Source organism: Prunus persica, chromosome G8, assembly GCF_000346465.2.
Source record: "Prunus persica cultivar Lovell chromosome G8, Prunus_persica_NCBIv2, whole genome shotgun sequence".
Lineage (NCBI taxonomy): Eukaryota > Viridiplantae > Streptophyta > Magnoliopsida > Rosales > Rosaceae > Prunus > Prunus persica.
The window spans coordinates 20,229,700-20,244,040 of NC_034016.1; the positions used below are offsets into that span (position 1 = coordinate 20,229,700).

The window sequence follows — 14,341 nt, forward strand, 5'->3', positions numbered from 1 at the left end:
GTGTGTTTTCTTTTCGTTGTTTCTTATAGTGTTGATGTTCCAAATAATATAGCAAAAGTTTGGGCGGCTATCGTGAGTATTTTTGGCCCTTTGATAGTGATCATTACGTATATTATATACATGACTGTATTTTCAGTCATTTTCGTATGCTAAGCTTCGGTGTGGGAAACCACGTAGCTGCAGCAAATATGTTTCACTCTCAAAGAAGAAAAGGCCGAAATTATTCGTATGACCAAACGCGTTTGACTTATAAAGTGTGTTTAGGAAGAAAAAAAAACACATAATGAATTCATAAAACGCGTTTTGAGTTTATGTGAGCACGAATGTGACATGCTTGTTGGTGTTGTAGAATAACCTGCATGAAAAAACGAGTAATTACACAACCAAAAATTAATTCACTAATCAGAAAAATATATAAGTAATTTAAAAAAAACAGAAGAAACCAGTCATCCTTAAAACTCCACTAATCACGCGGCCAAAAATTAATTATGCTTTTTCACATGCACTACATATGTATGTGTGGAGCATTACATTATATTAAATTCTCGTAGAGCTTAGAGGGCAAGGCAATAATACAGGACGTTAGTGACAGAATTAATAAACAAAGATGAGATGAGGCTGTAATCATCTTTTTTTTACAATTAAAATATCAGAATATGAGGCTGATCTAAACTCTAAAGTCAAAGCAAATATTAAATTTTCCTTAATTTTATATGTTGCTTTGATGTCACCCAAAAATAATTTTTGATTTATGGTATAGACGCTCATAATATATCTGTGGACGAAACTTAAAATCAAATTCTATCCAAACTAGTAAAGAAGCGGTGATCTTATGTTTTGGAGACCTTATGCAAACATCTTAAATGAGACATTCTACTCTATATGTATATTTATGTGATTCTTTTTTTTTTTTTTCCGGTAAGTTAAAAAAATATTATATGAACTCAAATTCATAATCATAACATAAAAGAAACAATCAAAGTGTAATGTACACAACAACATTATAAAATGCATCAAAACATCACTTAAATATCACTCGTCTTGCATTTTTCGATTCAAAAGTATCAATTAACTTTACATAATCAAGTTTTTCTACCATGTATTTTTCAATTTCCTAATTGATTCAACTAGGTTAATTGATTTACGCTATAAGTTTAAAATATAATAGAGTCTTTATTGAATTTCCTCTTTTTAATTCTGATGGAGAAAATCTCCTTTGTTTTGCTAACACAAATGATCTCATAACTACTGATCACGTAATCAACATGTGATGAATCAGACGTGAGAGAGTTAACGAAGATTATTTTTTTGGTCCCTTTCATGAGATTTTAAAATCTAACGGTCAGCCCAAGCACGTCGTTTAACTGATCTTCTTTGGGCTTAATTTAGCAAAACAAAATAAGAACAGAAAAAAGAAAATACTATATACATCCCGGCCGAAAGGGATTTATTCATTATTCAAAGTTTTCAAGGTGCAAGGTGATGGCAGCATTTAGAGAATGAGAATACTCTTTTGCTTCTACTTTTTCTTTTGATGAAACCAATAATTATATGATCGAGTCGCAGCGTCTCGAAATGAAAATTGAAAAGTATAAGTTACTTGACCATATAATAATATTGTTAACTTTATCTTTTCATAATTTCTTTGGCCGTTAAACAAGACATTAATCTATCTAAAAAGATAAATTAGCGATTGCAAATTGTTCATCAAGATGGTCTCAAAGACAACTCGAAAGGACAGCCTAGTGGTATAATCAGAGGCCAAAGTTCCTTTCCACATTGCAATCAGCAGCATCTATACCTATTTTAAACCTCGTTTGTAAGTTGTGAGACCATCATTATATTCCTAACTTTGAAAAACTAACCTTAGTTGGTTGGTATAATTTTGGTGTGACCTATTAATGGAGTATAAAATTGCAGACGTACGTGTTAGGGTTGTTGGCCAGGACAGTTAGGGCATGTTTGGTTTTGGAATGTTTGACAAAAAAGTTTAGAAGCGCTTCCTGAAGAAGCACTTGAATTTTTTTATGAAAATTCAAAGATTTTTATAATAAAAGCACTTATGGATAGAAGTACTTTCTAGAGAAATAATCTCAAACGAGCCTTAGCACTTAAGTTCAAATATCATTTTTCCGTAAATTAGATTAATTTAGACTCTAGTCAATATTTAAACAAGAATATAAATTGTTAAATTGGTAAAATACATAAAATAAATAAAATAAAAAGGAAGATTAATTATTACTTTCATGTGATTATTGTTGTGAGTGCTACCCTTTGATTTCTTATGACTTTTACCTTCCCCACTAAGATGTTTGCATCCATGTGCTGTGCTTATTAAACAATTCTGGTATATGTCCGTGGAAGTCATTCTTGAGGGCTATGGTTTAAAGTAGAGCCTTCCAGCTTCAGCTACATCTTTCTTATCATTCATTCTTCAACTTCCACTTGATTCAAAAACCCTACACACAGTGAAAAAGTTTCCCACTTTCACCTTAAAAAATTCCATGTGCTGATATTGGAGGTGGGACATTTTTGGAAGTTTAATTCCAGAGGTTTTAGTGGGAAACATAATGAAAAAAGTAAGCCCAACATGTTGTCACACCAAACGATATTGCAATGCAAATAGCATCCGTCCACCCCTGTTTCCTCCGTTGAGATTTTACAGGCACTTGAAATTTCTTGTGGTTCCTGGAAAGTACCGGAGTAATGGTACAATGGATTGTGCTTGGTTTATGTATATTCAAACTGGGTTGGCTAGCTAATGCATTATATTCTGCTACTTTGAGAAAACACAATTATACATGCTCCAAAAGCTGTAAAATGTCACCTGTAAACCCCACTAATTGTTGTCTATTCAACTATCTAAATCATTAGATACGTGCAATTCAATTTGATAACCTCTATTTGAGGAGTTCAAAGATCTAGCTGCACGGCTGATGCTAGCATATTTTTAATCAAAAATACTGTAGTTATTAACTATAATTGATAAGAAGAGAGGAAAAAAAGAGTTACGATATACTTTGGTAAAATAAGAAATATAAATATAATGTTGTGTGTGAAGAATCTCACTCCACAGATTTAGTGGGGGTAGTTGAAATTTCATGTGGTCTCTGTAGCTAAAGGAACCATCCTAATCCTGTACAATTAGATATTTTTGTCTCGAGAGAAAAGGCCTAATTTTTCTCAATGTGACATATAATACCAAGATTGATCGTTGATGCATATGATAAAACAGTTTTGAACTATTAACTAGGGTTGGGCATTCAGACCGATAACCCGGCCATACCGTCCAAACAAAATCAATGATTTGGGTTGGTTTAGTTTTTTTATTTTTTTATTTTTTTGGTCATCGGTTTGAATACAAACTAAACTGAAATATATGGTTTGGTGTATGGTTTGTAATTTTCAAAATCACAGTTTAACCAAACCAAACCGATGATATTAAAAAATATTATATTATTATAAGAAATATATATATATATATATATATATACCTAACTGAATTTTTTTTTAAACCCCCAACACACGCATGCATCTTGTCTTCTATCTTTTTTTTAATTCTTTTTTCTTTTTCTTCTCTCTCCATCTCTTCGTCTGTCTTGTCTCCATCAGTCCCTCTCTCTTGAATTTTTTTTTTTCTCCTTCTTCTTACATCTGTCTTCACCTCTTTTTTTTTCTTTTTTTTTTCTTCTTCTTCTTCTCTCTCTCTCTCTCTCTCTCTCTCTCTCTCTTTAAGAAAGCCAAAAAATCCAAACCGAACTTAACCAACCCACCAAGTTCGGTTAACCGAAGTGATCGGCTTTCATCAATTATGGTTTGGTTTCGATTTCCAAAATAGCCAAACCGAGGCCTATGGATCGGTGTCCAAGTTGAGTCCAAAATCAAACCAACCCAGACTGAGCCCACCACTACTATTAACTGTTGTTGAATGGCACAAGGGGCAAATTAATAGGAAGCACCACCAAACTAACAAACGTATGTGGATTTTTTGTTGCAATTTGTACATTAGCACGTCGGTGGAAAGGAGTAGACTCGGTAATAGAAGTAAGCTGCCCCCTCTCTTGAGCTTGGAAGTTCAGATGTTTCTTTGAAAAAATATTCGGTAACGGGGAGTTGAACTCGGATTATTATTTGTGAATTGTGAATTCTATTGCTTGCTAGAGAAGGAAAAAGCTAATATAAAAAAGTTTTTATGCTCCTAATTTTTAAGTGGATGTTTTTTTTTTTTTTAACGAAGAGAGATGGGCTTTTTTTTTTTTTTTTTTTAAATTTACAATAAGAGAGATGGGCTTTAGTTACATGGTTTAGGGTCCAAACTCAAAATCCTAATTCTGCAAGTGAAATTAAGGGTTTAGGTTTGTTTACTCTATTCGTAACAGGGATTTATATAATCAAGTAGGTGACCCACGTGCCGCAGATCCGCCCCTTTTTTGTCCTTTAGCTCTAAAGTGGGGTATCCTGTGTAGCGCGCCTTACGCTTTTATTTTGAACTTGGCAAGTCCAAGGGTTGATGAAGCTGACCGTTGAGATCCAACGGATAGATTCGAATCCGATTTATCTTTTCATTTTTTTCAAATTGAATCCTATGGTTAAAAAAATATTACACATGTATTTAAATCCCAGTGGTTAAAATGATTAAATAAAATATTATAAACCATGTCATCCCAAATTTTATAAATACACATTTATTTGTTAAATAATCCACATAAGAATAATTTTCAAAATGTTGTTATCCAGATTGTCTAGAAACAAAAAATTGCAAATGATTTCTGGTGTTCATGGTTAGTAAAGTAGGGGACTGCATATGAACAAATTCCTTGTGTGTATTATCAGGCTAAATTTAAAATAAAAGAAATAGGCAGGAAGTTTTGGCCATTATATGGTATTATGTTATTTATTTAAAGGTTTCTAATGCATAGTGTTTGAATTCACTGGTATATGAAAAATATGTGAATTTTATTTGTATTATTCAATATTTTGTAAAGAAAACGTAAAGAATATATAAGTACATACATAATAATAATAATTAGGCTAAGTGAAGAGTTTGATTCTCTTAATAAAAATAGCGACTTAAACAATAATATTGATATATAGAGAGATTAGTTAATGTAATTAAGTTCATTTAGCAATATAATAATTAATTATTATTATTAGGGTATACTAGTGATTTGTCTCATGAATTTGTATCTAACTTTCAATTAGCCACCTACCCTTTTTTTTAAAGAAAATTAAGGAACCGAACTATTTTTTTTTGCCAATGTGCCTCTCGACATCAAAATCTGGCACTTCCCATCCATTCTGCCGTGAAGTTGGAGGTTAATTTTGTCATTTCGCGTCTCCACTAAACTGAACCCATGCTTCAGCTATTAGTTCCTTCATTTTGACTCATTTTTTCCCCAAATAAATTTCCTTCCATTTTTCCTACCTCCATTTTTGTACCCTAAACCAAAAGGGGATCTAGGGTTTAGGAAAAAACCCAATATTACGAGATAAGGAGGTCATAGGTCATAGAGGTGGAATTCACAATGTGAATAAGGTAGTTCATGGATGGTGCATTCAGTCGTTTGCTACTGTAGGAAGACTGCGAAAATCCAAACATCTTGGACTGCTGCACATCCAGGAAGGAGGTTTTACATCTGTGGGAGGTTAAGTTTGTAATTGAAATTTGGTTTGCAGATTTGAAATTTGGGTTGCCGATTAGAAAATTTGGACTGATGCAAAACTTTTTTTCTTCTATTTTTTATGTATCAATTTGTTGTGACAAATGTACAGAATAGATGTAGATTTTGGGAATGGGGTGACCCACAAATGTGTGAGAGGTCAAAGCAAATTATACTTGGGCTGCTACGGAAAATAAACATGATGGAAGATGCAAAAAAGTCTTGGCCAGAGAAGTTGGAAAAAAAAAAACCCTTGGTTTTGTGTGTCTTGTTTATTGTTTGTGATAGTTTTGTGGTTGGTGTATGAGAAAGGCAAAGACAATGAAGGATATTTGAAGTTACCTACGTAAGATGAACTAGAAATAAAGGGGAGTGGGAAAGGCAAAGACAATGAATGAAATGTCGTGTATTAGTTGTGTGGCAGAGGTGTAATACTTGGACTATTGGTCTTTTTGTTGGTTCATGTAATGGCATGTATCAGTTGTGTTTTGACATTTTTGTTTCCAATTGGCCAAAATGTCATATAAGCAAGCAAGTGAACATATGTGTTGCAACACTATCCAACCAAAACATATCCATTCCAGGCAAAGATATCCATTACAAAATATTTATTCCAACACTAATCCAAGCAAAACATATGTGTTTTAACAGTAATCCAACCAAAACATTTGTGTTCCAATACTAATCCATTCAAATCAGTATGAGAATCCTAATACCATATCAGCTACAAATTCATCAAACTCAAATGTTCCAAAGCATATCCATTACAATACAAAATAAGTAGTCCTAATGTTTTGGTGTTCCAAAAAACCAAAATCAGCTCGATGACCACATATGACCAAAATCAGTAAATCTCAACTACAGTCTCCATGACCTTGCTTTTTTTGGTAGGGTATATTTTTTGAGTTTGGTTGAGAAGCATGCCCAATTTGATTTCCTTGTAAGGTAGCGCCAGTTTGAGCAAGAACATTACCTTGGCCAACTGGCCTAACCCACATTTACACTTCGCCTAACTTTGTGAGTGTTTGTTGTGGCGTTTCACTGGTTGTTCTTCGGTTGCCCATCACTACTGAGCTTGTTGCATGTTAGGTGGGCTTTGCAGTTTGGCTTATATTTGATGTGACAACTTTGTGTACATATCTTGAAATTCTCGTTTTCTCTACTTGTTGTAAAGAGAGAAGCAACACATGTTAATGACAAGGTATTGAGCATGGTAGGTTACTTAAGCCACAACCCAATCGAGGAAATCCACAAGATTTTGATGGAGGGGTGAGGAAATATAGAAAATCATCAATAACCCCTTGTTTAGTGTTGCAAAATTAGGATTAGCATGAGGCTTAGCCGACCCTCAATTTTTGGGGTTGGGCTCGGGTCGGGCCTTATTGACCTTTCTTATTTTTCGTCCGAGCTGATATGAGGTTTCGAATGTTAAAGCCCGAGCCCTCTTATTAGGCTAGCCCGGGCTCCCACAAGCCTTATTTGTTATAGTTTGGGAATGGATTTTCAGTTGTATTTCTTATTGCTAAATCACTATTATTGATTATGCTCTGTTATTAGTTGTTGTTGTAAGGATTTCTTATAGCAGTCCGATCAAATACAAAGTTATTATCGAATTATTGGATTGTACCTCTCATTATAACCCCTAAACCCTGAATTATTGCATTTGAGAGCTCTTGTTTTACAGCATCTGTTTGAGGCATTTAAGAGAGTAAGAATTGTTGAATTCATTTGAGAGAGTAAGAAGTGACCAAGTGTAGAGATTAGTTTTCATTTTTTTTTTCAGATTGTTGGACAATGGAGATTGTTGAAGAAGTTTTGGATATGAGTGAAGAATCTGTGCCTATTACTGTAGATGTAGAGAATCTTTCTGAGGAAGCCCCTGTCAAGTTCATGGAGGTCAGAGGAAATATTGAAAGCCATCACCAACCTCCAACACCATCTGCTGTTGTTGGCAACAGAGAAGAAAATGCAAGTTTTGCAAGCAAATTTGTGAGCAAATTGACAAAATTCTTAAAACACAAGGGTTGGGTGAAGGAAAGTCAGGGCACGTTGTTGCTTCTCTCTTCCGCGATAGCCATATTTTGTTTTCAAAACCTTATTAACCCACAAGGAGGTCTTCGGCAACAAACTACAACAAAAGCTGATGATGGAGGCTGCTCCACAGAAAGAGCATGTTTTGCTAGAACCGCATTGCTTGGCAATTCCTGCTGGTCAAGCCATATCTACTCATACTTTGGCATATTTAACATGATATATTTTTGCACTTGTCAAACTATTAATCTTCTGATTTGCAGTGGATTCCCTACAAAGCATCGCATATTCATGTTCATCCTATTAATGCTTACGTGTGCTTGTCTCGTATTGGTGTCAATCATGTTTAACAACGATAATCTAAAATACTCTAATGTACAGGGGGAGGGGATTCAAATTCGAATGCAAGAGAACAAGCACATTTCCTTGGCCAACTAGCCTAACCCACATTTACACTCTACCTAATTTTGTGAAAATTTGTTGTGGCATTTCACTGGTTGTTCTTCGGTTGTCCATCACTACTGAGCTTGTTGCATGTTAGGTGGGCTTTGCAGTTTGTCTTATATTTGATGTTACAACTTTGTGTACATATCCTGAAATTCTCGCTTTCACTACTTGTTATAAAGAGAGAAGCGACTCATGCCAATGACAAGGTATTGAGCATGGTAGGTTACTTAAGCCACAACCCAATCGAGGAAATCCACAAGATTTTGATAAAGGGGTAAGGAAATATAGAAAATCATCAATAACCCATCAACTGGTGTTGCAAAATTAGGGTTAGCATCAAGCATAGCCGACCTTAAATTTTTGGGGTTGGGCTCGGGTCAGGCCTTGTTGGCCTTTCTTATTTTTCGTCCGAGCTGATATGAGGTTTCGAATGTTAAAGCCCGAGCCCTCTTATTGGGCCAGCCCGAGCTCCCACGAGCCTTATTTGTTATAGTTTGGGAATGGATTTTCGGTTGTATTTCTTATTGCTAAATCACTATTATTGATTATGCTCTGTTGTTAGTTGTTGTTGTAAGGATTTCTTATAACGGTCCGATCAAATACAAAATTATTATTGAATTATTGGATTGTACCCCTCATTATAACCCCTCAACATAGCCCTCATAATACATAAAGCATTGAATTGTCATAGAGTCCTAATCCCTCTATCCTCTACAATTGGCAAAAATACCTTTGTGTTGCGTTATTTTTGTCATGTGAAGATGTTAAGTGGTAAAATAGCCTAAATTAACAAATGACATATTTTCAAATTAATTGACAATTTTAACAGATGCCCTCTTTTTACTGGATTATTTTGTTTGCTTGGCCAAGATGAGTTGTTTTTTTTCCAAGGGTTAATAATATATGGCTTTCGGTTACTTTTCCTTTTTTTTTTCTTTTTATATCAACGATAATATAAAATACTCTAATATATGGGGAGGAGATTTAAAATCGAATACAAAAGAACAAGTACATTACCTTGGCCAACTAACCTAAACACATTTGCACTCTTCCTAATTTTGTGAGTATTTGTTATAGCCGTTGTTCTTCGGCTATCCGTCACTATTGAGCTCGTTGCCTGTTAGGTGGGCTTTGCACCTGTTTTTCCCCTTTGTTTTCTAGTGTTGTGGGGTCGTGGCCCCATGTTTGGTTGTGAGGGTTTGGCCCATTATTTGCAAGCCCTTTTTTGGCTACATATCTTCAGTCGGATACCAAAAGTGGAACCAGTTCAGGCGGAAACGGATATGCTCTCTCAGCTCCCTCAATAAGTTGAAGAAAAAAACCAGAGAGACAGAATAAAATAGTGGGAGTGGTTCATGACATCATTGACATGCCCATCTCTTTCCCAAGGCAAAGCATCAAAACTAGGAAACAAAAGTTGTTCAATGTTGGAGGATAACAATCAAACAACTGAGTTAGGTTCATTTAATATTCTTGACTTATTGTTCTGCTGCTGTCACAAACCGAACGAATTCTTGACAATGGAGGCATAAACAAATTCATATACAACCTATAGTGGATAAACAATACGTCAATCTTGTGTCACATAAATACAAATTAATTGGTGATAATTACAAATGAAAATCAAGATTAAGCTGCCAGCTTTGACTCTAATTACATTGGTAAAGTAAAGTTTCAGATTCTAGGGGCCAGTAGATATGCAGATCATTCATGTCTTTGCTTCCTCATCCATTAACATATAGAGGCCACTAGTTGTTTTATAATATATAGGTTTCCGTGTAATCTTTTAGACTTCAATAATTGAGAAAGAAGAAGATATTTGATCCAAAGGTGTACATTCCATCTTTTTCAACTTTACAAAGAGGAGGAAATTATAATTAATACAATTTACAAGGCCCTAGATCTAAAGCCTGCACCAAGACAGCTTCAAAGATTAACAACAATCTTTGATCCAAGGTCAAGGTAAGAGGAAAAAAGAAGAAGGTCAAACTTAAAAAAGGAAAGAACTCAGTAATTAATTAAACTAAATTCGAAAGATTAAAAAAAGAAGAAAGCACGAGGCTACCGCTTGTATTAAAAAAAATACAAGATATCCGAATAAAAGGTGAAATATTACTAATAGCTTTGTTCCAAAAGTTCCTCCAAATACTCGACACCCAAATCCTCAAAAACCATCACATTATTTTGTGGCGAAACCTCCTTTACTCTTTGCTCTGTACATTGTTGGCTGATAATGGCTTTGCTCTTTTTAGACATTGACTTTCTTCTCATGGAGTGCTTCCTCTTGAGGGCAACCACAGGGGAGCACCCCTCATCATGCTTATATTTGATGTCTTGAAGAGACTCTTGGACAACTTGTGCTGGAAAATTAAGCACAGCCAAAGAGCCCCTCAGGGCAAATGCAGCTTGGTCATAAGCCAAAGCAGCTGCCTCAGCACTATCAAATGTGCCAAGCCAAACCCTAATCCCATGCCTTGTCGAGTCTCTAATTTCTGCTGCATATTTTCCCCAAGGCCTCCTCCTCACCCCTCTGTAGGACTTTTCCGTTGTGGGTTTCTCTTCAAAAGCTTGATGATGGGCAATATTGGAAGTGACCTCCTCTTCTTTAACAACTTTATTGAAGCAATTGGCCTGGTCATCATGAGATGAAAATGTCTCTTTTGCCCCTTTGGCCACAGCATCATAGAGCAGCATCTCCTCAGAGTCATTCATGTCAAATGGTAAAAAACTCATCATCTCATTGGGGTTGTTGAAAGGAAGCAAGAGTGCTTCCTCATCTTCCCATGAGAAAGAGTCCAGTGAGCCAAAAGAAGACTCTGGTGAGAAATCTGAGGCACTAGAAAATTGGAAGAAATTAGCAGATTCCATCTCCATGTGGGTTGGGTTTTGGTTTTTTGGGGTTTGGTATTTTCTTGGTACCAAAAAAGTGGCCGTGCCCTTTATATACTAGAAGAAAAAAAGGAGGGCGTTTGAACTTTGAACAAAAAGCCAAAAAGAATTACAAAGGGCAAATCTTAGAATAACATAAAATGGATTTAAAAAAAGCAGCTGAAAGCTACGATTTGTGGTGAGGGAGGATGTTTTTAGAATTGCAGTACCAAAATCTAGTGCAGGTTAATTGTTCTTTCTATATTGAAAGGACCCGTATATTTACGCACGTGGGTCAAATAAGGCACGGCGGCGGGATTTGACCAAAATTACATATTACATAATTACTTTAATATAAGATTGTGTTGCCGTGGCATCATGGCAATCTACTTTGATTCGCAATTGGGGTCGGTTGGCATAACGAATTGAATAAACAGTTCGTAGGAATCTTTTGTTGTGAGCTAGTGCACTGTGCACCTGTGTAGCAGTTGGCTGACAGCCTATCAGCAAACCTAACAACGAGGCGTTAGTTGGATTGTCTCAAGTTTTTAGCTTACTTCTAATTAGTCCTGAGTTTAAGCGCTCGTAGTATTCGTGTGCGTGAGTTCTCTCCCCTTTCCTTCCCCGATCACATATTTAAAAAAATGAATAATTTGAAAGATAAAGTAAATAACTACTAGATTGTAGTTTGTGTAAGTGGGAATCAAAATATGATATATAAGATCCTTGACATCATTATTAACTGTATAAAAATCCTTAAAGATGAAACATTGATGTATTTTTCAATTGTCTGTTTTTGTCTTTTTCTCTACACTAGTGTGTTTAATTAGATTTTATGTATATATGCATATTATAATATCGTCGACATCACCGTTTACTATATAAAAAAATCTTGAAGAAGAAATATTATTGTATTTTTTCTAAAACTGTTTTGGTTTTACTTAACACTTGTTTTTATAACTCTTTATCTTTCTCTAAATAACTTCATTATTTATGGTGATTTTTATTTTTATTTTTATACAAATGATATTCTACGTTCTTTCCATCATTCTTCTCTGCACCATTTGTTATCCCTCAATCCATGTATATATTTCTCCTCCGCTTTTAATCAAAATAGATAAATCAAAACTAAAAATCAAAATCGAATTCGATACTAAACGAGCCATGACTTACCAATAAATAGCTTCAAATCCATCACTTTTGCTTTATGAAATTAAATTCGGAGTTAGCCATAAGAAAAATGAAGTTAGCACCCTCCAAAATCCTTGGCTTGCCAACATTACTCGGATTAATCTAAAAAGGTAATTTGTTCTTAATTAATTATATCATTAAACAGAAAAACAAGAAATATCTGAACTGGAAGAAAAAGTAAATCCTCTTACACATGAGATGTCATTTTTAACACCGTAGGTAATTAAAATTTGAGACCGATACTTAGCCTAAAATTAATCCAAAAGTTTAAATTTCAATTTTTTAATTTCTCAATGGCCTCTATTCAATGGCGGACTCAAGAATTTTTCTAGAGACTGGTTTTTTTTTTTGGGGAGATCTTTTATAACCAGGATTTTTGGGCTAATATTATATGGTAGGATTATATATTTTTTATATAAAATATGGTAGGATTTCTATGGGTAGAAGAAAATAAAATCTGATTTGTGTGGCTAGGATAGGCCGAATTCTAAAAGATAAGTGGGCTAATATTTAATTGTAGTGGATATTGTTGTACAATAAAGACTAAAGTACAAAACTAGCACTGAGCCCCTTCGTAGATCCGCCCTTACCTCTGTTTTTGTTATATGTGCACTGTTCTTCTCCACAATGTCCAAATATATATATAGCAGATGAGGTAGACAGTCACATCAATTAAAATTAATTTAATATTTTCCCTTTTTTTATGATTTATTAACACTTTTTAATTGATGTGAACGTACACCTCATCTGCCACATAAAATAATATGAAAATGTGATATACAAATGCGATAAGAGTAAAAAAATGTAGAAGTTCCTAGGATTATTGCATTAGTCACGCATGAAGGTTGGCTCAACATATCTGGACTTGGTCAATTGAATTTTGACTAAAGTTGCTTATAAATATATGTTTGCCATTTTCCCAAGCAATGATTTGTTGGGATATGCATGGACATTTTTTTTAGATTGCATTTCTATTTGTTTAATAATTTGAACAACCACTCCTTTTAGTCCTTTGCACCACAAAAGGTGGTTAAATCTAACTTCTGTTTTAGCTTCCCTTTGCTAGAGAGTAGTGCCGGTCCTTGAAATCTAATACAAAAAAAGAGTTTGAATGTCCGTGAAACATCTATTTTTTTCTTTTTATAGAAATGGAATTCATTCATAAAATCAAAGTAGCGTACATAAAACGACACGAAATAATGGCCTCTTAAAACCTTCTTGAAGGATGAATATCGGGGTAGAAAATAGTACCAAACATGTCATTAACTAACAAGAGAGTCTGAAACAGTCACGCATGACCAATGCTAGAACAAGATAAAATAAAACATCAAATTGACAAATAGACCTTCAACGCAAAGACCTCTATAATTGTCAATAGAATCCGGTTCAATAGAAAAAAAGATTGACTTGCAGATTAGTGATTTTAGGTTCGAACTCGAATAACACCTTGAAATAGTGTCTATGAGAAACTATCTCTTCTTATTTGTAATTTAGACTATCACTTATATTTAAAAATATATATATATAATTATCTATTTATCAAAACCTATGTTATTCCTCATTAAAATAAAAATAAACCAATGTTATTGTGAATGAAATTGGTGACAACGTTAAACTTCCATTTACTTTTGTCGCATTGGGGTTTGCAATTTTCAATGTTTTGTTTCATCCTCAACCGACCAGCTTTCTAGTTGTCACGTAATTAAATTATAAATTACATTAGATAGAAGTTAAACTAGACGAGGCCACGGTGACTATATTTCTTTATATTATCATTATCTCAAATTTTATTTTATTTTGCTAAATTATTAAATCCTATACATGTTAGGGCCTAGCCAACTTATTCATAAAATAATACCACTTGCTACCCATAAACATACAGAATCAAATGTTATGTGTCACATCCCCATTCGTACTTTTTTCACAGTCGACACATTATTTTCCCTTAATTATATATATATAATTTTAAAAAAAATAATAAAATACAAATTAAAAAGCTTTTGCAATTTCAAATATTTGGTGGTCCAAATCCAATTGTGGTTTGGGTGGTGAGCCAACTTTGCAATTTGTTGTGAGTGCACTTCAATTTGTTTTTTTTTTTTTTGGGGGCAGATGGGGGCCATCGGCCATGGAATGTCATGAGA

General features: G+C 34.3%; 1 protein-coding gene across 1 annotated transcript; it reads right to left on the reverse strand.

Moving 5' to 3' along the window:
- On the reverse strand, window positions 9,939-11,066 carry LOC18767901 (ethylene-responsive transcription factor 1B). Its single transcript, XM_007200708.2, has one exon. It carries the CDS (start codon window positions 11,010-11,012, stop codon window positions 10,254-10,256), a length of 759 nt encoding a protein of 252 aa, XP_007200770.2. The 5' UTR covers window positions 11,013-11,066; the 3' UTR covers window positions 9,939-10,253.

Coding starts and splice junctions, on each gene's coding strand:
- LOC18767901 (XM_007200708.2), bottom strand. CDS start 11,012: ATGGAGATGGAATCTGCTAATTTCTTCCAATTTTCTAGTGCCTCAGAT.